The sequence below is a fragment of the Protomyctophum bolini genome (assembly GCF_963924005.1).
Source record: "Protomyctophum bolini genome assembly, chromosome: 12".
NCBI lineage: Eukaryota > Metazoa > Chordata > Actinopteri > Myctophiformes > Myctophidae > Protomyctophum > Protomyctophum bolini.
Genome location: NC_137873.1, coordinates 39,516,646 through 39,539,423, shown reverse-complemented (window position 1 = coordinate 39,539,423; position 22,778 = coordinate 39,516,646). Strand labels below are relative to the sequence as shown.

Sequence of the window (22,778 nt, the reverse complement as noted above, 5' to 3'; positions counted from 1 at the left end):
ATTTGCAGCTTATCCGGGGTTGACCTGCTTGCTTGTTGTGTTCAGGATCCAGGACTAGTTATACCCCACCGGGTGGGGACAGACCCAGACCGAGGGCCATGCTGGGGTCACTTGACACCGATCATCCAATGTATCGATCCAGCTAAAAATAATAATAATAAGCTGCTCGCTTTTAGTGGAAAAGAAAAGACATTCAACAAAAGCCTTTGTCTGTCCGACTTTGTGCGCAGCAGCAGCTTCGCCAGGAGGATTGGCCTTGTTCATTGTACCCCGATCCACAAACACAACAAAGAGGATCGTTTATTTATTTTTTTATTTTAATAAGTCTTCGATCAGATCGAACATATCATCTTTTAGGGAAATCTTTTTTATTTTAATAGAATGGCTCAGCACGGAGGAGGTGGCGGCCCCACTCATGTGGCGAGCTCCCAGAAAGCTCTGATGTTGGAGATGAAAAGCCTTCAAGAGGAGCCCGTGGAGGGCTTCAAAATAACACTGGTGGACGAGGCGGATCTGTACAACTGGGAAGTGGCTATTTTTGGGCCCCCCAACACTCATTACGAAGGGGGGTACTTTAAGGTGAGAGGGAGACTTTGTTTATTACATGGTAATTAATTACATAACTGACAGGTGATCATATTGATTGATTACTTTATTAGACATAAATGTAAACAAGTGTAGTGCTTTATTAAATTATTGGGTCGTCCACTCACTGTTTGAAATGCTTGAAATGTACTGTAATTCTGCAAACTGTTAATACATACTTAAATCAATCAAAAACCAAAACAACAGTGTGATCATAATCATATGAATGTGTCTAAGCTAATTGTGTACTACACACTCGGTGAAGTTAATGTTACTATCGTTGTTTATTATTGTATGTCTTTAACATGTCTATATGAATTGAATGCATACACAGTCGGAACACAATGGAAACAACAAGCCCATGTGGGTCTTTGTGTTATTTTAGCACTCATTGTAAATCGTATCTCTGTACAATCCGCAAACTCTTCATAAAGTATTCAATCAATAATAATAATAGGCAACTGGGCATGCTGATTTTTGGGTGTTCCTGTTGAGTTTTGGGGGAGCATGAATAAGACAAAAGTCCATAGTCTCGGCTGCCACATCACAATGTCATGTCTGAAAGCCAGAGTTGGTGGGGCTAGCGCCCCTAAAAATGTAGTGACTCAGTGAGTTTCCGGCCCATTTGGTTCCATTTGTACACTGAGTTACACATTGATGATGGCATTACTGTGTGAGAACACATGGATTTACAAATAATACAAATGAATTTGATTAAAATACACATGGAACCGTTTTTTTAGGATATATATATTTATTTCTTTTTTGTCCCCTAGTCTCGGGTCAAGTTCCCTATTGACTATCCCTACTCTCCACCCGCCTTTCGCTTCCTGACAAAGATGTGGCACCCCAACATTTATGAGGTGAGTATATTCATTGCCGTCTGTCACTGTGTTAAGCTATTCTGAGCTTTGCTCTGTATGTAGAGCACTGTTTCCCTGCCCAAACAGTTGGGTAATATTTGTTTACAACATTTTGTTTTCAATTATTATTTCACAACTTTTTCAAAAATAATTCCAAAAAGCAACGAAAGAATTGATTAAAAATAAATAAATTCTTTCTTTTTTCAGTAATTTCACAAAGAATTAAAATAAAATAAATGGCCATAACAAATGTTTAAGTAGTACTAGTGAAAATAGCCGATCTGTTGTGAGCTTGTAGATCTGCTATTTTCACTATTTTCACAACATTTACACTTTCGAGAAAGGGGTAAAGAAAGAGGAAGACATGTCATATGTAAATGTTGTCTAATATCACTCATATAATATAAGCAGTGTCAACTGTCAAGTAGATACATAAAAAGGTGGAGTTTGAAATGGTAATAAAATGGGTCAGTTAAAAATAGCAGCAGATATGTAGTGTCACGGTGTCTTGTGCAGTCACCTTAGCAGCAGAGATCAAAAACATGTCCCGTGTACATGAGTAACATGTGCTTCAGTTCTTTTTTATTGGTTTATAATTTATTTATTTTTTCTTTGTGTCTTTCAGAACGGAGATGTGTGTATTTCCATACTGCACCCCCCAGTGGACGACCCCCAGAGTGGAGAGCTGCCTTCAGAGAGATGGAATCCCACCCAGAACGTTAGGTATGTACACCATAGACTGTACACACACACACGCCACCAACTACCAAGTCTTCATGTTGGATTAGAACATGGATTAGCCCAGTGGATCTCAACCTTTCCAGGCCGTGATCCCCCAAACATATTCATATTTGAACTGGGGACCCATGACCTGACAAGCACTCGGAATGTAGGACATGAGGCGTTACACTGTACATATACAGTAGTAATCTAGAACCATGCAAGACGTCACCTGTGGCAGATGCCACAAATATATATTATATATATTTTTTATTATTATATTTAAACTGTTTTTTTTAGGGGCATGTCACGTGGTGTACCTGCACAGCCTTTGTGATCTACTGGTAGATCGCGATCTACCTTTGGGTTTAGACTGATGTCAGGGTTCTTGGTTTACCAAACCAGGCTGTGCAGGTAGAATACATAACCTGCCCCTAAAAAAACCATAATTTAAATATAAAATATATATATATTTGTGGTATTGGCCACAGGTGACTGATTGACAACAAAATGGGACTTTTGGCTAAAATCCACAATGCAATACTTTGTTTCCAATCGTGTTGCATACAAATTTCAGTAGCAAGTTATATACAAAGAAAAAATCCCATTTGACCAATTCCATTTCCAAGTGAATTTGTCTCATGTAACGCCAACCCCGCTATTTTCAGCAATGGGTTAAGTGGTCATTTTGAAAAGTAGCTCTGGGCATTTAACCGAGAAAATATTGAAACCGACATTTAATCCCATGATCGAGAAGCGAGATTCTTTAACAAAAATGTGTTTACAATACATTGTGCACTTCTAGTGTTTGTACGTGATTCAATGACCAAATATTACTAAAAACATCAGCATACCTTGCTCAGAACAGAAGTGCATTTTAGACTTCTCCCCTTTTAATGCAAGTAACTCAGCCTCTGCGGTTTGGAAAGTGAAATCAATTGTTCATATCTTCAGCATTATAATTAAACTACTAATGGATGGGCGTGTTGCTTTGCCTCCAGGACCATCTTGCTGAGTGTGATTTCCCTGCTGAATGAACCCAACACCTTCTCCCCCGCCAACGTAGACGCCTCCGTCATGTACCGCAAATGGAGGGAGAGCAAGGGCAAGGACCGAGAATATGCAGAGATCATCAGGTAAAACACCCCCGCTGGAACACTGGTCCTCAAGGAGGTTCCAGGTGCTTCCCCAGCTAAATGATGGAGAGTTGGCAACCAAATGGACCCTTTATAGACCTTTAACTTGGAAGGGTCCATTTGGTTTCATTTCTACACTCAAGAGCACACGGTTGCGCTCGCCTGCATTTTAGGCAGTATCGGCAGCCTTTGTGATACTGCTATCGGTATCGGAAGAACTCCAGTTGCAGCCCCAACAACACAAGTCTAACCAATGACTACCGGTAGTCTAAACTAAAGTATGCACCCCAGGTAATGCATCAAATGCATATAAATAGTCCTCTAGGAAGTGAGCCAAAAACTATAAACATTGAAACTATAAACACTGTAGGATGCCAGGTCGTCTGTCTACATAACGTGCTATCTAAATTGCATTTTTAGCCTTCGCATAAGCCTGCTAGGGCAAGTGCTATACGGGCTCTGAATAGGCGAGTCTTCAGACTACTACAAGTGTGGGCTGACCCCTTAATTGCTTTCAACAGGAAACAGGTGCTGGCCACCAAGGCGGAGGCGGAGCGCGACGGGGTGAAGGTGCCCACCACCCTGGCAGAGTACTGCGTGCGGACGCGCGCCCCGCCCGCGGACGAGGGCTCCGACCTCTTCTACGACGACTACTACGACGACGAGGACCTGGAGGACGAGGACGAGGACGCCGACTGCTGCTACGACGACGACGACTCGGGCAACGAGGAGTCATGACGAGATGGAGAGTGGAATCTTCCCCCATCCAACCCCCACCCCACCCCCTCCTCAATCTAGCTGCAATACACACCCCTCCCTCGCCCCCCCCCCCCCCCCCCCCCCCCCTTTCCTTCCCGGCCGGGATGTCAGGGATTGTAGGACTATAAAAGCCTCATTTGTGCTCCGTTGGCATGACGGCGCCGCACATTGGAAACAGACGATGCACAATCTTGTGGACCGGCTATTTCTGACGCGTGGCGCACCGTCGTGCGACTAAAGTATAATGTTGGCTTTATCCAGAAATAATTCACGTCGCCTCAGTTTGGAGCCACTTGGACCCTATAGCGTACCCACCTATTCTGGGGCTAATATTGGGGGGGGAAATTTCTGGGACAAAGATATTTAGTCTTGAACGAAAGCGATAGGGGGCCTGGGTATAGAGCCCTGTCCATCTAAAGTATAGGGTTTAAGTGGTCAATTCATCAACAGCAAATGTTGTTTTTTGGTTTGCTGTTTTTTTCCTTTTTGCTCTCACTCTGAACTCTTCCAGAGACTAAAATCGGATGCATCAGCTGGACAGGGTCTGATCTGGTTAGGATTTTGCACCAGCATAATTGTGCACCTATAATAGTAATTGTTTTGCAAACTGTTAACTGAAAACATAAGGTGAGACGTAACAATTTAAAGAAGACAACAAAAGCACTCATGGCGAAAGTCCCTGGTGCTGGGCAAATACAAAATGGATCATCCTCCCATGTACAGTAATTTAGTTTAATTAAAGACCACCGAGGTCATTAATGCGGCTATGGCGGTGCTTGGCGAGCTTAACAAAGTCTAAAGTTTAAAGGACAACAATATTTGTTTTAATACTAGCTGTACTTAATTTGCTAGGCCCCGCCCACTCACTAGTCTGCCTAGCAACGCTGCGGCTCACTCTGAGTGAGACGCTCAACAAAGTTGATGTTGGTATGTTGGCTCTTCCTCAGACGAGACGAAGAGCTTCCTTTGACTGAAGAAGGCCTGGATTAAGACCTATGTTGATCCCGCTGGGGATCAGCGGTAAAAAACTGTAATTGGATGCCGATCCCCATCTGAAAATATGTTGTTCCAGGGAACCCCCCCCAGAAGATTTGAGTTAAAAACTTTGGCTCTGAAAGAATATATATTCAAAGATTTGCGCCACATTTTCATGACTTTTCAAAAAATAGCAGACCTACAAGCTTGTAGCGCGGCACAGAGTGCCGTGCTATGAGATTGTAGATCTGCTATTTTTCAATGGCTAAAGTATAACAATGCTTAAAACACCAAAAGGGGTTCCTGCCCAAAATGGGTTCAACTATGTATGGGAGCAGGATGATCCAGTGTGTGTGGACCGGGTCTTTCTACATCAGCCAACAGTACCATTCATAGCTATATCCTATTGATACCTTATCTGTGCAACGACGAACACGTAATCATGCCACTGTCAGAAGGAAACCTGTGGCCACTACACTGGTGCAAAGGCTTAACGAATCACGTCCTAATATTAAAGTCTCGCTGCGTAAAGGCCATGTTGGTAGTCTTTTTGGTTACATCCTCCGTTAGCTCCTGTTTTCCATTTTGAACCGCGATTCCCAGAATGCAGTTCAAAACTAAAACGGCAAAACGAACGCTGCAGGGGCCTGTAGTACAGAGGATATTTCATGATATAATATATTAACTTTAAAATAAATAAATACATTTCCGGCACGAACCTATCATGTGGTATGGCTGTTGTTAAACAATATATACCAGTAAAATAAAATAATTGTTCAATTGTAAAGGTTACAAGGTATTGACTTTAACAATTTCCCTGGATGGAACTGGGTCATGCACAGCTGTTGTCAGCATCTGTGATTTTCCAGGGACTAAAGACTGCAACAGCCTTTCTTTTTTGTGGGTAAACGATGCACTGCAAATATCAAAGCTTAACATCCCCAGGAAATACAGTCTTGTCTCCATTCTTTATTCATGACATGTAACGTTTGGACAAGGATATCTGCGCCCCTGCGTTTTCACAAGATACTCCTTGTGTCCTAGTGCATGTCTGAGTCGGACATCTCGGAATCGTTGCCGTTTGTTTTCGAGTTGGACTGTTTACCAATCTCCTCGTCTTGCTCAATCGAAGAGAAAGAAACAAAAAAATAAGACTTGTGATCGAGCATGTCGCAATGACTTCTCGGTCTCGGAGGAACTGCTGAAATGAGTGGAACATTGGGTTAAACCCGCATGTCAACATTTCACTGAAATGTGCTAGTGTGGCGATTAACTATCAGATCTGTTTTGTCTTCTTTTATTAATTGTAAAGTAGCTCATTTGCAAAGTTTCCCAGGACGTTTGGAGCTCATCAGGAGGGCAAAACTAATTACTGACTGACCGACCGGAGGTGTGTATCTCCGTAGTCACTTGAACCCTAGCATCCCTATTCCTTGGCTAACATTCGGTGATCGTCAAGCTCAGTGTGGCACGTTTTGAGCTTGTAGATTGGCTAGTAAAATATAAGATATTTTGGTGAAAACAGGAGAAGGCTTAGTAAAGAGCCCTTGGGAATCAGTTCAGCTAAGGTTTTAAGTGGTTAGAGCCCCTCTCTCATAGGCCTAGTGGAGGTATGTTTCTACCTTAGGGGCCCCTGTCTCTCATAGACCTAGTGGAGGTATGTCTACCCTACCTTAGAGGCCCCTGTCTCTCATAGACCTAGTGGAGGTATGTCTTCCTTAGGGGGCTCCTGTCTCACAGGCCTTGTGGAGCCAAAGACGGTAGACTATAGTAAAGGAAAGCCCAACACATTTAATGACTGAGAAAATGTTTGCTGTATTCTTTGTCTTATCTAAACAATTTACTGTCTTGGAAGCTTTATTTTTTATTTTTCTTCTTCGATTAGACATTATGCCCGTAGGGTTTTGAATAATGATTTGTAATGGTCTGTGGGATGAGGTCGCTGGGTTTTACAGACAAAGGTTTGTTTTTATGGAAGAAAAAAAAGGGGTCTTTGTTGAATAATATATGTGTCCGGTTCTAGAAACTCTTTGGAGAGAGGCCACTTAAAATGAAAAGAAAAAACATGTCCACTATGGTTTAATTTTAACATATTTATTTTTGTGTGTGTGCTGGTGTAGGGTGGGATGGGGTGATGCTATTGGATTTTAAGAGTATGGGTGTCTTTGTGTGTACTTCAACATTGTTTTTATTTCACTCAAATTGGACTTCAAACTTGCGATTCTCAGGACAATGTGTGGTTGGTGTAACGAGAGGAGAGAAACTGGTTCAAGTCCTTTTAGGTGGTCTGCAAAATTATTCGTTTACAGTTTCAACAGGAACCACAAGGTTTTATGAATGATAAGCTCACTTTATTTACCTGTATGTCTTTTATTTTTGGCTATTTAAAAAAGAATAAAGATCTTTATTGTGAATGAAATGAGTTCATGATTACTGCAATGATATCCATTGATGTCTATATTTTAAAATAGTTAAACAATGCCTGATCCATGAAACATTTTGCCTAATGATATCCCCAAAATGATCAATTATGAATCAATTAATTCATTAAATTATTGATTATCAATCATGTGCAATTTCCGCAATTTCCGTAATTTCCGCAATTTCTGCAATTTCCAATTTCTGCAATTTCCGCAAATTTCCACAATTTCCGCAATTTTCAATTTCCGCAATTTCGAATTTCCGCAATTTCGAATTTCCGCAATTTCTCCCCACTCGATGTCCCCATTGAGTGTGTCGGTGTCGACTTATCAACAGATGCGTTTTACTTTGATTTGTAATTTGTACCGCCATCCATCTGCTAAAATACATTTCTGCAATGTGAGTGATTTCAAAGTAAACGGGGACAGAAAAAAGGTCAGGAAGAATATTACTTGTGTAATTAATAGAAAATAAGTAATTTTGGGGGTTAACTAGTCCTTAACCTTGAGCAAACTACTGGAGTTGCTTAATGTCAACCACCACTCCAAAACCATAAATCTCTGTTCAACAAGTAAAACTAGAATACATCCATTTGAGATTGGGTTGAGATTAGGCATGTTCCGATCAGGTTTTTTTGGGGGGATTGATTTGATGCCGATCACAGATTGTTTTTTTCATGATCGTACAGCTGATCTTGTGAAATGTTGCATTCTTCTTAGCCAAGATCATCTTTCACCACAGGGGGGAGCCAAAGGAAAGGGCAAGGAATAACATTAGCCTGCCACACACACACACACACACACACACACACAGCTAATGTGACAACAACACAGCAACCACTTGAATCACATACCCAGTGTGTCTACAATTACACAAGTTACTTGCATACTACAATGCTGTTTTCATCCGATTAGCTCAAATAGAAAACATACAATCAAAGAATACAAAAACAAAACATACAAATCTGCCATATAACCAGTGTTTCTCAATCTTTTTTGGGGCCAGTGCCCCTATGCAATAGCCACCACAATGGGAATCACCAAAAATGTTTGGTCAAACTATGTGACTCCCAAAGCATTGTGGTGGCCTAAAAAAACTAACAAACGACCAAACATTTGCTTGATTGGTGCTTGGTGCTTGATGCGTGTTAATGAGTTGTGGTGTTTGGGCCAGTGCCCCCATTTAGTATCCCAGGTCCCTTACATAAAATGTAACCTTGTTTTCTATTGTGTCGTGTAGAGCCTCACCTTTAGGTCCTGCAGCAAGGGGCAACTGGTATGTGACTATAGTTTGACACATGCACATAATATTTCAATGTCCAAGAGTTGTTGTGTCTTCGTTGGATATGTCAATCCGTTTATGCACATGAAGCCATTCAGATAAACCTAAAACTCACTTGATAATATTACATTGAAGTGAACACTGAAGCAACACACAGTGGCAAACTGTGGCTACATTCTCCCATTGCACACCTGCAAGCCATCACACGCTGCCAGGCATGAATGGTAGCCATAGCAACCAGCCACCCTCTGATTGACATGACATGAAGGCATCACTGTTTAGCAAGGTCACACCATTCAATTAAATAAACGCAACAAAATAAAACAGTCAGGAAGGCAATTTGGCTCCAACAGTAGGAAAATAATTGTATCATATAATATAACATGTCATTCTGTTAAATGTCACAATACTATAACATATTGTTAAATAAATTGTTATTAGATGCTAAAGGGATGTTTGACAGGTTTATTGCAATGAAACATCATTCCATCATCATGTACTGTTTCCTTTACAGATCTATAGCAGAAATAAGACCATCATATTTTCATTATTTTGCACAGTGACAGGATTATCCAAATGTACTGAATCCAATAGTTCAGTAAATCTGTGAAATTCAAGCAACATGTATTTCTACACATTCAGCGAGTCTACATTTGCCCAAAAAAAAGCTATATGTAGAAATAGATTAGAAGCCAGTTAGACTATTTACATTTACAACAGTACTCATAAAACACATGCTAATCCTCTTCTATAAAGGTCACACACGTGCGATCATGAATTCTTATTTTAAAGAAATACGCAATTAGATTAAAATTATTCAGCTTCAATGGGAGAACATGCAGTGGCTGATCCTGAGGTGCTTGCTGTCTACCTCTGATAACACACCCATTATCAAGGGTCTACTGTCTACTCTGCAACATCCCAGCTGTGACTCAAGACCATCATTGTTTGTCTGAACTTCAGAGCGGATACATACCTCTTCAGACATGCTCCGAGTCTCGGATTGGCAGTGTTGCAGCCCAGAATTTGAATGTCAAGTGTTTGGCCATATCTACCACTGCTTCTGATGCTGCTTTAAGCCAGATTGAAATTCGTACATTTTGTTTGTGGAAAGATACTTTTCAACCTGTTCATAGACAATTTTTTCCATCACTTTCCGAGATGGAGCTAATGTTAATTCAGCCATTTGTACCTGGAGTAAATTGTGCGGCTGGCATGAAAAGCCTGATATGATGAAGGCCTGATGCTGATGGACCCAAACATTGGGTCTAATACAATTACGAGTTTAGTATAATCTACACATGATTATGTTAACCGCTCTCTTTGGGAGGAGTCAGAGTTTAGACTGCAGAGGAACCGATCACACCACTAGCAGTGATTGGTGGGAAACTCATACACACTCAGCCCGCGCTCTCATCCGTCTCTATGATTGGCGGGGCGCACAACCCCACACTATACTTTACTAAGCTGAATATATAAAAGGTCTCGCACGCCTCTACTCTAGCATATTTCTTCGATTGCTTATTATTCTAGTCATAAACCTAACCTACTACAAAATGAGTGGCCGAGGAAAAACTGGAGGAAAGGTCAGGCAGAAGGCCAAGACCCGCTCATCCCGTGCCGGGCTCCAGTTCCCCGTGGGTCGTGTCCACAGGCTGCTGCGTAAAGGCAACTATGCCCAGAGAGTCGGTGCCGGCGCCCCGGTCTATCTGGCGGCTGTCCTCGAGTATCTGACCGCTGAGATCCTGGAGTTGGCTGGAAATGCTGCCCGCGACAACAAGAAGAGTCGTATCATCCCCCGTCACCTCCAGCTGGCCGTCCGCAACGACGAGGAGCTCAACAAACTGCTGGGTGGAGTGACCATCGCTCAGGGCGGTGTGCTGCCCAACATCCAGGCTGTTCTGCTGCCCAAGAAGACCGAGAAGGCTGCCAAGAAATAAACCTGCTTCATTTCGACTAAATAAACCCCACAAAGGCTCTTTTAAGAGCCACCCACTCTTTCTATACGAGAGTCATTTCCAATATCCCCATCAAAGTAAGCGCACTTTATAAGGGTATCGCTATTACGCTTCCTAGTTCATAAGACTAAATGTTTCCTGTCAGTCTGACCATATGTCTACATCAACGGCACAGTGCGTTATTAATCTATTTGTTCAGTTGTAATTTAATTACAAGTAGGCCTAATTAATCAAATTACCTTAAACTGCTGTAGTTTTTTTTACTCATTCGAGGGCTCAATTGATGCCATGCTTGGATGACAAAATAATGCAGTTTGTCTTCTATATCTATAGCAGCATGAGCATTTAAATCACAATGATGTATTCACAAATTCGCACCTTAACTCGCGTGGATGATAACATTGGCCTTTAATACGCATTGAAGCGAATGCAATAGAAATAGGAATCTATTCTACATGTTCACAAGCTCCTCTACACAGAGGGAGGACTAACACTGTCTTTGTTACTGCATAATGTTCTCCCGCCCGCCTGATCTATTGTCCCGCTAAAATACAGACTATAGGGTAGGGATATATGATAATACACATTTAGAGTGAATCTATATTCCAATAGTTCTATTCAACGCTCCAAACTAAATCCAGTTATAACACACGTTATAAACTCTTATAATCTAGTCTATTGTATGCATTTGTGACAGTTTTAAAATATTTTGAAAACTCGGTGCAACATGTATTATGTAACATATGCAGACACTGTGTGTATAACCTCGATGTTATCTTTATCTGATGTAATGTCAAGCCTTGGCTATTATTTGTACTGTGATATTTTGTAAAATTGTGGAAAACCGATACAATTATTTGAAATGGCTGCTTATGACTTTGATTCTGCATAATTTTCTGTTCTCCCGCCAGCTTGCTCAGCTCTATTGTCCAGCTAAAATATTTACTATAGGGTAGTCAATGAGTAAATCTATATTTCAACAGTTCTATTCCACGCTCCAATCTAGTAGTCATAACACCAACTGGAGCTATTCATCCGAAATTATATTTCTATGACCCATGTTCCTGAACCATATATGTGATGAGTGGTCTGACTTCAGACCTAAACGTGCGTGTAAGTATGTGACATTAATTGGGTTGTGGGAGTGAATATGAACTCGTATAGTACTAACCTTTTACAGTCTATGGTACTAACAGACGGTCAGATGTCTTATAAGGACTACATCTGATAGTCAATTTTACTGCAGGGGATGCACAAGGCCCTATGCAAGAAGGGAATTAACTCTGTAGAGAAAACGTGGGCGGCTCTTAAAAGAGCCTTTGGGTTGTTGGTAGATTAGATCAAGTCAGCGTTATTAACCTCCGAATCCGTACAGAGTGCGTCCCTGTCTCTTCAGAGCATAGACGACATCCATGGCGGTCACGGTCTTTCTCTTGGCGTGCTCGGTGTAGGTGACGGCGTCACGGATGACGTTCTCCAGGAACACCTTGAGGACACCGCGGGTCTCCTCGTAGATCAGACCGGAGATACGCTTCACTCCGCCACGGCGAGCCAGACGGCGGATAGCGGGCTTGGTGATTCCCTGGATGTTATCACGAAGAACCTTGCGATGACGCTTGGCGCCTCCTTTCCCAAGACCTTTTCCTCCCTTGCCTCTTCCAGACATCGTTGATTCGGCAGTAGTTCAAGAAGTGAATGATTTGAGAAGCAGAGCCTTGCCTTTTTATGTGTGTTCTGAGGACGTAAGGGAGGCACAGAGAGACAGGCACAGAGAGATCTGCGTGGGCGTTGCCAATGTGCACTCCCCCCCACACACACACTCATACTCCTCCCCCGTTTTTACGTCACACATTTGTTTTTACAGTAATTGCTATTCAACTCTATAATCATATAATTGCTGTTATTTTTTGGCCACTACAATATTGCTTTCCCTGTTTTTATTGGTTTTATTCCTTGACATTTTTCTTCTTTTTAACTCCCTAATAAAGTTGATTTTACATGTTGCTTCTTCTTACCGTCATGTGTAAAGTGTATTTGGGTACTCACTACTCAGAAAAGGTTATTTTCCTATGCTGTACTCTCAATAATGTAGGCCTTTATGATTTGGAACTATATGTCATTGTCCACTATTCAATGTTGATTTAAACCAAACTGATTCATGGTTTAGCAAAATTAGGTGTGAATAGAAATGCCATTAGAACTGGCCTTTTAATAGTTGCGTGGTGTTTTACTTCTAGGTATAAACTGCCTGGTGCTCACATTGTAACAATTGCCCTTTAACACTTAAGGAAAACCATTAGCTAAGGAAAAATAAACAACAGGATCGTAGTTTAAGTTATTTATATAGAGAGGCAGAAAAGTAATACTGTCAAACAAACGGTGTTCACTTAAACCAATGCACCTAGCACACTGGCAGTGCGTCTGTCCATGTCGCTCTCCCTATAACATAAAATAAATAAACAGGCAAACAAACTGAAATCTACAAACAATATACTCTTTCAAAACCCCTCCCGCCCCAAACAGGTCCCGACCTTAGAGGTCCCGACGCTCTCTGTAGCGTCCTGCGCCACAACGTTCACAAACAAACAAAACAATAAACAATCCCCCCACCCAAAGTCAAGTGCGCAGAACCACGCTATGTATTAAATAAACTAGAATTTCGGCCCCCTTTGGGGGCCTCATCCCAGTGTCGTTGCAGCGTAATATGGGAAGAAAGAAATAGCGGGAGGTGACAGACTCCACTTCATGTTTCAGCTGTGTTTTTAAACTCAGTAGTGTGCCCTGCACACAGCGCACACTCGCAATTGCAGCTGGAGGGCGACGCGACACACACACACGCCAACACACACACACAGAGCGATGTGTGGATAAATCACTGAGATTTGGGAAATGTGTTCTGAATGGGCCTGAATATATGTGTGTAGGCTGCAACAATGATTTCATAAAGTGTAGTTTAGTTTGAACAGGCAACTAATGTAGTGATAGATTAATTGAATGGGCCTGAATAGATAGATAGATTTCTTTTTTTTTGTGTCATGCACCAAAGGCGCCCAGCCCACATGGGCTTACAGGACACACCATATCATTGCATTCAATATTGCATTGTGTACAATAAACAGATATGTTTTGTTGATATTCCCTTTTTTTTTTACACAAACAAAAGATTCCACTTCATGTTTCAGCTGTGTTTTTAAACTCAGTAGTGTGCTATGCACACAGCGCACACTCGCAATTGCAGCTGGAGGGCGACGCGACACACACACACACACACACACACACACACACACACACACACGCACACACACACACACACACACACACACACACACACACACACACACACACACACACAGAGCGATGTGTGGATAAATCACTGAGATTTGGGAAATTCGCACGCAAGCACAGAATGCACGGCGTTACAGGATTGTATAGGTCACCAGTTTTGGTGTGACACACACGGCTTCCACATTTAGCTTCATACTGGGTGAAAGTGTCGTTATATAGGCGAGTAATAATTGCGGCTGGAGGGCGACGCGACAGCGACACACACACACACACACACAGGGCGATGTAGTAAATATAGGCGAGTATTAATAATGTGCATGGATAGTGCGTGAGTTTGGGTTCAAATCTGCGCACACTCGCAATTGCAGCTGGAGGGCGACGCGCCACACACACACACACACACACACAGGATGTGATTTGGGAAAAGCACTGAAAGAACAAACGATGCACGGGCGTGCAAGCGATTAAGCACGCACAGGCAAATGTTTACACACACACACACACACACACACACACACGATGTGATTTGGGAAAAGCACAGAAAGAACAAACGATGCACGGGCGTGCAAATGATTAAGCACGCACAGAAGCACGCACAGGCAAATGTTTGGAGAAGCTGAGAAGCACACGCATGGAACATGCTGTGATTAGAGACTGACACGGGAGTGGATTTCCACTCCTGTCGTGTCCCACTCCCACAGAAAAAATCCTGTCCTGTCCCAATCCTGGACCAATGTAAAAATAAAATTCCTGTCCTGTCCCACTCCTGTAGAATGACTCCTGATCCCATCCCGCTCCCACTCGAGATGACTCCCACTCCCATCCCGCTCCTGTTTTTTTTTTTTTTTTTTTAAATACCGCATTGTGCCGATTATAGACCACTCCAATAATAAGATGACCCCCATTTTTAAAGACTAATTAGTGAAAAAAGTACATTGAAATTCAATTAGTCTAGTCCCCGTCCCCGATAACAAAATAAATAGTCTTATATTCAGCACAATATGGTAAGTTAGTCATTAAGGCAATGGATGGCGTTCTTTTTTTTTTTAAGAGTATTGTTTCATGCCATTAAACAATGTGGCACCAGGAACAGTTAACGTGGTAAATGTAATGTTATATTATATATATACCATACGGCATATAATTCCTTAATCCAGTGTAAACAACAATCTTCAAAGGCCCCAACACATAATACCTTACCATACCTTGCTATGGTGGAATGTATGTCAGTTAAAAAACAAAACATTGGTCAGTCACACCACGCCTATGGTAACAGTACCTTAGTTGAATAAACCCAAACATGGTATTTAATGTTTTATTTTATTAAGACATTGTTTCCTTCTCTCAGTCCCTGTCGCAGGGTAAACAAAACGTCATATAGCACATGGCTAATTGTACCGTGCCAGGGAGGAGGAGGAGGCGGAGCGGCTGTAACTTTCTCCAGGCCAATAATGGATTTAATCATTCCAAAAAGGTCTCTCCATTCATTGCTACGGTCGACATGCTCGTCTCACTGTAACTCGCTTTTAGTTTTGACTAACGCAAGCGCAAAGCAAAGGTACTGCTGCGCTGTGCAGAAGAGCCATTTAAGTTGAAGTGAATGCGCAAGATGTGCGACATTGAGGGGGCAGAAAACTGAGCGCTCGAGCACTGTTCATGCAGCCTGGAGTTCAGAGGAGTGGGACTATAGCTGGAGTTTGATAGTTGAGATTGTAGAGCTTGTAGATCTGTCTGTTTTTGCAGCTCCGGTGTCAGGGTAACAATAAGAAATTATAGGCAGAGATGAAGTGAAGTTGAACAGCCAAGCAGCAGCAAGCTACGCTACGCTAAGCTAAGCTAACATCACCACCACCATGGCTGGTGTTGTGTTAGCTTAGCAGCGAAGCCTTAGCTTCTTGCAATGCCATAGCGTTCTCACTGCGGTCTCACGGTTATGTGGGCTGCTGCTTGGAGAGGAGAGGGGTTTCTACAGGCGGCTCAGCGGCTGCTATATGACCGTCCGGTACAGTGGGTCGGTCACACACAGCACAGAGGAGCAGTGAAAGGGGGAGGAGGCTCTGTGCTGGTGGAGAGTTTGGCAAACATGACGATTTTGACGTCACAGAAAGTTGTCCCATGGGATCGTGTGGTGATGTAAAACAATATTTATAGAGTAATTAAGACATTTCTTTCAATTAAATGTAGCCTATATGTATTCTGGGAGTGTGCCGAATTTATTTTGCATATAGAGATGTGTGGTAAAAGTGTGTTTCGGTCGGAGAAAGCTGTTGGATAAACGGCCACTGTGCTTATGTACCCCTGTCTATTAGGGTAGCAGGATAAATAAAGTCCGCGTTCGTCCTCTCCTCTTCCTTAATGAAGCGCGCGCCCGCGGCCGTTTACAATAGTTCCTTGAGAGTTCCTATGTGTCCAAAGAAATATAAAATATCCGCTCCGAATAATCTAACGAAAAAACATATTAGCTTTTGTAAATGTTGTGATACAATATATGTCCACATGGACAGACATGGAAGTGTTTTGCATATCAAACAATGTGATAAAATCAACCAGTAATGCATAAACAGCAAGACTGTTAAACTACAGCATGTGATACCAATAGACATACCAATGCAACATTACTTTGATGAAATTGTGAATGAAACAAGTTAATGTCTAGGAGTGTTGAGGGTATTTCAACATAATCTACTGTATATGTAATTTAATTTGGGAGAAGGGTGCTTTTGGTTTGGTCTAAATTTGATCAGAGATAATAATTACTATAACTGTATAGTAATTATACAGTTATATAATTGTTAGTTATGCCGAAACCAAATGGATTGTGTGATCAAGTAGGCCTACTTGGATCACCTCAATCACTCAGGTACTCAGGCTCCACCCTGTGGGGGAGGGGAGGCATTGTTATCATTGTGTTGAACTCAACAAGATGCTTTTCACAGTTCAGACCAAAACCATTTGCAGATACTAAATATTCATAGTCCTGGAAAGAGACACTTCTGTACAAAACAAAGTTGTGGTGTAAATCTAATCAGCATGTCTATCAGTTGATAGACAGATTTGATTTGCATGTGGGTGTCAAAGCCACACCCCCTGTCAGACTCATCACACATGATAAAAGCTTCAGCTTCAGATCAAACCCACACACCTTCCAGACAGTGAGGACAGACTGTCCTTCCATCCACGACCCAGACCACTGGAACCTACTGCTGGCTCAAGGGACTTCAACAAGAACCAGGATCCACAGTGAAAGTCAACTTCAGGCTGAATACCTGTCTCAAGCAGTTTGCGGCTTCCTCCGAAGGGAAACAAAATGTCTTCAAAGTTTTCTTTTTCAGAAGAGGATTTCTTCTGTCCTGTGTGTCATGACATCTTTAAAGATCCTGTTGTCCTCGCGTGTAGCCACAGCTTCTGTAAAGCCTGCCTGCAGAGATGGTGGACAGCGAAGAAGATAGCAGGATGTCCTGTTTGTAAGGAGATATCTCCAACGTCTAATCCACCCTGCAACCTGGCTCTGAAGAACCTGTGTGAAACTGTCACACAGGAGAGACAGCTGAGAGCTTCGAAACACCGAAGACCGTCATCAGGGTCAGAGGATCTCTGCCGTCTGCACTCTGAGAAACTAAGACTGTTCTGTCTGGAATGTCAACAGCCGGTGTGCCTTGTGTGTCTTCATTCAGAAAAACACACCGACCACATATCCAGAACCATGTGTGAAGTTGCACTGGACCGCAGGGAGGAAGTCCAGAGATCACTGACACCTTTACAGAAGAAACTGGGGGTTTTCAATGACTTTAGAACAAACTGTGACCAAACAGCAGAATACATTAAGATCCAGGCCATGAACATGGAATGGCAGATAAAGGGGCAGTTTAAGAAGCTTCATAAGTTTCTACAAGAGGAAGAGGATGGTAGGATCGCTGCACTGAAGGAGGAAGAGGAGCAGAAGTGTCAGATGATGAAGGAGAGGCTTGAGGATCTGGACGGGAAGATATCAACCCTTTCACACACAATCAGAGACATAGAGGAGGACCTGAGAGCTGAACACATCTCATTCCTGCACAACTACAAGACCACCATGGAAAGAGTCCAGTTCACACTACCCACAGACCCACATATGGACCCAGAAGCAGTGATAGATATGGCCAAACACGTGGGCAACCTGACAATCACTGTCACCTACACTCCTGTCATTCTGGGCTACAACATTGCCAATCCGAGACTCGGATCATGTCTGAAGAGATATTTATCCGCTCTGAAGTTCAGACATTTATTTGAATAATTTTAATCTAATAGCCTATTTCTTTAAAATAAGGTTGTGGGTTTTCATGATTCATGATTGCACGTGTGACGTTTATAAGCATGTGTTTTATGAGTGCTGTTGTAAATGTAAATAGTCTAACTGGCTTCTAATCTATTTCTACATATATAGCTTTTTTTGTATAATGTAAAACTTTGCTTGAATTTCAAAGATTTACTGAACCATTTGGATAATCCTGTCACTGTGCAAAATAATGAAAATATGATGGTCTTATTTCTGCTATAGATCTGTAAAGGAAACGGTACATGATGATGGAATGATGTTTCATTGGAATAAACCTGTCAAACATCCCTTTAGCATCTAATAACAATTTATTTAACATTATGTTATAGTATTGTGACATTAGACAGAATGACATGGAGCCAAATTGCCTTCCTGTTTTATTGTGCTGCGTTAATTTAAATGAATGGTGTGACCTGTAATTCCAAGCCTTGATATGTACTGTGATGCCTTGTAATTTGTGGAAATTTAATAAAATACTTAAAATGCTAAACAGTGATGACATGTCAATCAATCAGAGTTTGGCTGGTTACTATGGCTACTATTCATGCCTGGCAGCGTGTGATGGCTTGCAGGTGTGCAATGGGAGAATGTAGCCACAGTTTGCCACTGTGTGTTGCTGCAGTGTTCACTTCAATGTAATATTATCAAGTGAGTTTTAGGTTTATCTGAATGGCTTCATGTGCATAAACGGATTGACATATCCAACGAAGACACAACAACTCTTGGACATTGAAATATTATGTGCACGTGTCAAACTATAGTCACATACCAGTTGCCCCTTGCTGCAGGACCTAAAGGTGAGGCTCTACATGACACAATAGAAAACAAGGTTACATTTTAACCGGATTTGTTGGTAAGGTAAGGGACCTGGGGTACTAAATAATAGGGGCACTGGCTTTGTACAGAAGTGTCACACTTTTGATACAAAGAAACATTTAGTTAATCTCATTTATTGTAAAGTCATTGTTTGCATGAGAGTATAGTAATATAGTAATAAAGTAAGAAACTACAATGAACAATCCTATTGAAACCTTATGTCCCATGGGGGATAAGAGGAGTAAGTAAGTAAGACGAAGTAATAGTTTATGAATATATAGATAAAATGGAGTGAGATGGGCATGTACAAGAGGTCATAATATAGGAAGACACTGCACTTTGAACATATTCAAAAATGAAATGGTTCGAATATGTGTTGGTAAATTGTTAATTCCAATCAGAGGGGGATTTAAATATGATGGTGATCATGTTGTGACAAAGCACATTTCTACGTTTTTCTGCTTTATTTCCCCTATACGTGTTATTGTTTATGAAGAGAAATGTAACATGTGATGCTGCATACTTAAGATAGTATTATTCTCTATTCACAAGAATGGTAATGGAACTGTACAGGGGTGATTGACAGCTGCCAGGGACTGATGGCACCACCCACACTAAGGTTTCATGTGGATAGAGTGGCACACAGGGAACAGGGGGAAAACTGCAAACAGAGGTGTGGGCCAGGCATTGTAGTGGAGCAAATGCAATGCATTTTGACAAAGTTCATACAAATGTTGACACTCACTTATACCAAACATTTGCTAGTAAATGAATGCGCAGTAATGAATTAAAGTTACATGCCCAGTATTAGCAGTTATTCAGAAGAGCGTCAGAAGACTGACCTGGACTAACTGGTTTAGCCTACAGGCCATTTGCTTATATAGTATTTGGATGAACTCTTTCTTGGAAAAGATGGGTGGTCCTTAAAAGGACCGTTGTGTTTAGAGCAGATGGAACAGTTTACTTGGAGCTGGTGTACTTGGTCACAGCCTTGGTGCCCTCAGACACTGCGTGCTTGGCCAGCTCACCGGGGAGCAGCAGGCGGACGGCGGTCTGAATCTCCCGGGATGAGATTGTGCGGCGCTTGTTGTAGTTAGCCAGTTTGGAGGCTTCACCGGCAATGCGCTCGAAGATGTCGTTGACGAAGGAGTTCATGATGCCCATGGCCTTGGAAGAGACACCGGTGTCGGGGTGGACCTGCTTCAGGACCTTGTAGATGTAGATGGCGTAGCTCTCCTTCCTTCCCTTTCTGCGCTTCTTGCCGCCCTTCGTGGCGGTCTTGGTGACGGCGCCCTTCTTGGAGCCCTTCTTGGGCGCTGGCTTTGCTACTTCAGGCATATTTCTATCTTCTCAGTGGAACGAAGAAGTGAATGTGATATGTGGTCGAGTTGCACCAGTATTTATAGCACGCCTATGCAAATTAAGTGTGCGGACTGTGCGACTCCCACTATATGATTGGCTGGTCTGATCCTGCCACAAAGAGGGTGGTGTCTTGTCTTTGTTCCTGCATACTGTTTTCCCGCTCGTGCAACATGGTGAGGGGTTAATATACATTTAGAGTAAATTAAGAATGTACAGATATTTTGAGTATTAGGCTATTATGTTTTTCCACATTGATAAAGGTCTATCTATTCTAGATGTTCATTAAGAAGTGGTTATTTCACAAAAGAACACAAATCGAATCTAAAATGGAAGGGAAAGGGACAGTTTGTTCAACCAATTGTTTATTGTTTAATGTTTATATGGATCCCCATTAGCTTTTGCCTTGACAAAAGCTAGTCTTCCTGGGGTCCGACACAGACAAACATTTAACAAAGGCAATACTTACAATTGTTTACAAACACTAACTCAAAATAAAACATAACATAAAATAAGAAATAAAAAACAAAGAAAAACATAGCAAAAAATCACTTTCAACACATTTTACATTTGAATTATTATTTTCCCAGGGTTACTGCAGTGTGGTTTACATAAGGTGTTCTTTTAACTTGATTTTAAAGATTAATTTTGTATTTGTATTGGTTATACACTTTGGTAGTGCATTCCAACCAAACAGGTCAGTGTCGTGCACAGATATAATAATAGAGTGTATGCGCGTGACATCATCATCATCAAACCCGAAAGTTATGCAGGAAGGCCTACTGAGTGGCAAAAAAAATACTTTCTGGTTGCATTAAACATCGTCAAACAATCGTTAAACAATGTTAAACTCACTTTGCCACTCGATTTGCCATTGACTTTATGCATGTGCATACCCTCTATAGCAGTGGTTCCCAAATTGTGCCATGTCAAGGACCCCCAAATTGACACTAATGAGCCCACAGAGTCACGGACCCCCATTTGAAAGATATATGCCTGGGACCTCCATAAGAGAAGATGATGACAGCTCTAGCATAGCAGCAATTTGCAACTCTAGATTTTACTCTAGAGTAAAACGACGTTAAACTCACCAACATTGCAGCTGTAGTACAAGCTTGAATTATCCTCTTTTAATCTGCCGAGCTTGTTTTTCATGAAAATCCACCATAGATATGTTATGACTCTGAGCTACTTTCTGTCAAGACATCCTCTGCAAGTGATTCTTTTTATAAGTGTTGCAGTTTGGAAGCACTCGTTTTTATTAACGGGTCGCGCTGCTGCCTCCTGCATTATGTGCACATTCGAAACAGGTTGAGCGCAGGGCCGTTCAGTGACATACGACGAGTGCTTCCAAACTCCAGCACTTAGAGAAATAATCACTTGTAGAGGAAAGTAGCTCATAACATCTCTACGGTGGAAAATAGAGTTGCAAATTGCGGCTAGCTCTAGCAGTGATTCTCAACCAGTTTAATTTCAAGGACCCCCAGTTTGACATGCATTAGTCTACAGACCCCCATTGAATGACATTTCTATCTCTGGGACCCCTGATTTATATTGTAAAATCAATGTTGATGTAACTCTGAGAGTGTACGAATGGAACCAACATGTCCATTTGGTACCATTCAGAGTTACAGAACCATAAGGGTCCATTTGGTTCTAAAATATCATTTAGCTGGGTACCCCCTCAAGGACCCCTGGGGGTCCCCGGACCCCACTTTGGGAAACACTGCTCTATAGCATGCACCCATAAGCAATGAGCCAACAGTTGAATAATATACAAATTACAATATCAGGTATGCTGCCAAATCTATAATGTAATGCACAACTGTCACAATTCAATATTGAGAATAAATTATTAGGTTTAATTAAATGTCACAATTCAATATTGAGAATAAATTCTTAGGTTTAATTATTGACAGTAAACTTAATTGGAAACCGCGTATAAATAATCTAAGGACAAAATGATCTAAAACCATTGCTATAATGTATAAAGCTAAATCTATTCTAAACCAGAACTCACTATATATGCTGTATTGCTCCCTCGTACTCCCATACATCAATTACTGTGTGGAGGTATGGGGGAACAACTACAAAACAACTATCCAGCCAATATTCCTACTGCCATAAGAATTGTCACCCGATCTGATTATTACGCACCAACCAACCTATTATTCATTCAATTAAACAACCTAAAACTCCAAGATATAGTAGATCTAAATACCGCTCCCGAGCTGTATCCAAGAGCTGTTCTGGCCTAGAGAGAGCCGCCTAGAGAGAGCCGCTACAACCTAATGAAGAGGCA

At 41.7% G+C, this 22,778-nt stretch overlaps 4 protein-coding genes across 5 annotated transcripts; 2 read left to right on the top strand and 2 right to left on the bottom strand.

The window, feature by feature from the left end:
* Positions 1 to 381: 381 nt before the first annotated feature.
* LOC308325972 (ubiquitin-conjugating enzyme E2 R2-like) lies at positions 382 to 7,457 on the top strand (the record flags this gene model as incomplete). 2 transcript variants are annotated; one of them, XR_013965077.1, is made up of 6 exons in its annotated part: positions 382 to 579; positions 1,362 to 1,448; positions 2,074 to 2,171; positions 3,170 to 3,304; positions 3,826 to 6,648; positions 6,696 to 7,457. XR_013965077.1 is itself a non-coding variant. In XM_080778764.1 (5 exons), the coding sequence occupies 5 exons, from the start codon at positions 382 to 384 to the stop codon at positions 4,040 to 4,042; spliced, it is 735 nt and encodes a 244-aa protein (XP_080634890.1). In that variant the 3' UTR covers positions 4,043 to 7,457. The 2 variants fall into 2 exon arrangements, 1 of the variants encoding a protein (XP_080634890.1); XM_080778764.1 differs by having other exon boundaries at positions 3,826 to 7,457.
* A 2,839-nt stretch (positions 7,458 to 10,296) lies between these two features.
* Positions 10,297 to 10,799, top strand: LOC308325562 (histone H2A-like; the record flags this gene model as incomplete). The annotated part of the gene is made up of 1 exon (XM_080778096.1): positions 10,297 to 10,799. One exon carries the CDS (start codon positions 10,297 to 10,299, stop codon positions 10,678 to 10,680), a length of 384 nt encoding a protein of 127 aa, XP_080634222.1. The 3' UTR covers positions 10,681 to 10,799.
* A 1,239-nt stretch (positions 10,800 to 12,038) lies between these two features.
* Positions 12,039 to 12,364, bottom strand: LOC308325133 (histone H4; the record flags this gene model as incomplete). Its single annotated transcript, XM_080777543.1, has 1 exon — positions 12,039 to 12,364. One exon carries the CDS (start codon positions 12,362 to 12,364, stop codon positions 12,053 to 12,055), a length of 312 nt encoding a protein of 103 aa, XP_080633669.1. The 3' UTR covers positions 12,039 to 12,052.
* A 7,713-nt stretch (positions 12,365 to 20,077) lies between these two features.
* On the bottom strand, positions 20,078 to 20,455 carry LOC308325028 (histone H2B 1/2-like; the record flags this gene model as incomplete). The annotated part of the gene is made up of 1 exon (XM_080777407.1): positions 20,078 to 20,455. The coding sequence occupies one exon, from the start codon at positions 20,453 to 20,455 to the stop codon at positions 20,078 to 20,080; it is 378 nt and encodes a 125-aa protein (XP_080633533.1).
* Positions 20,456 to 22,778: the final 2,323 nt, after the last annotated feature.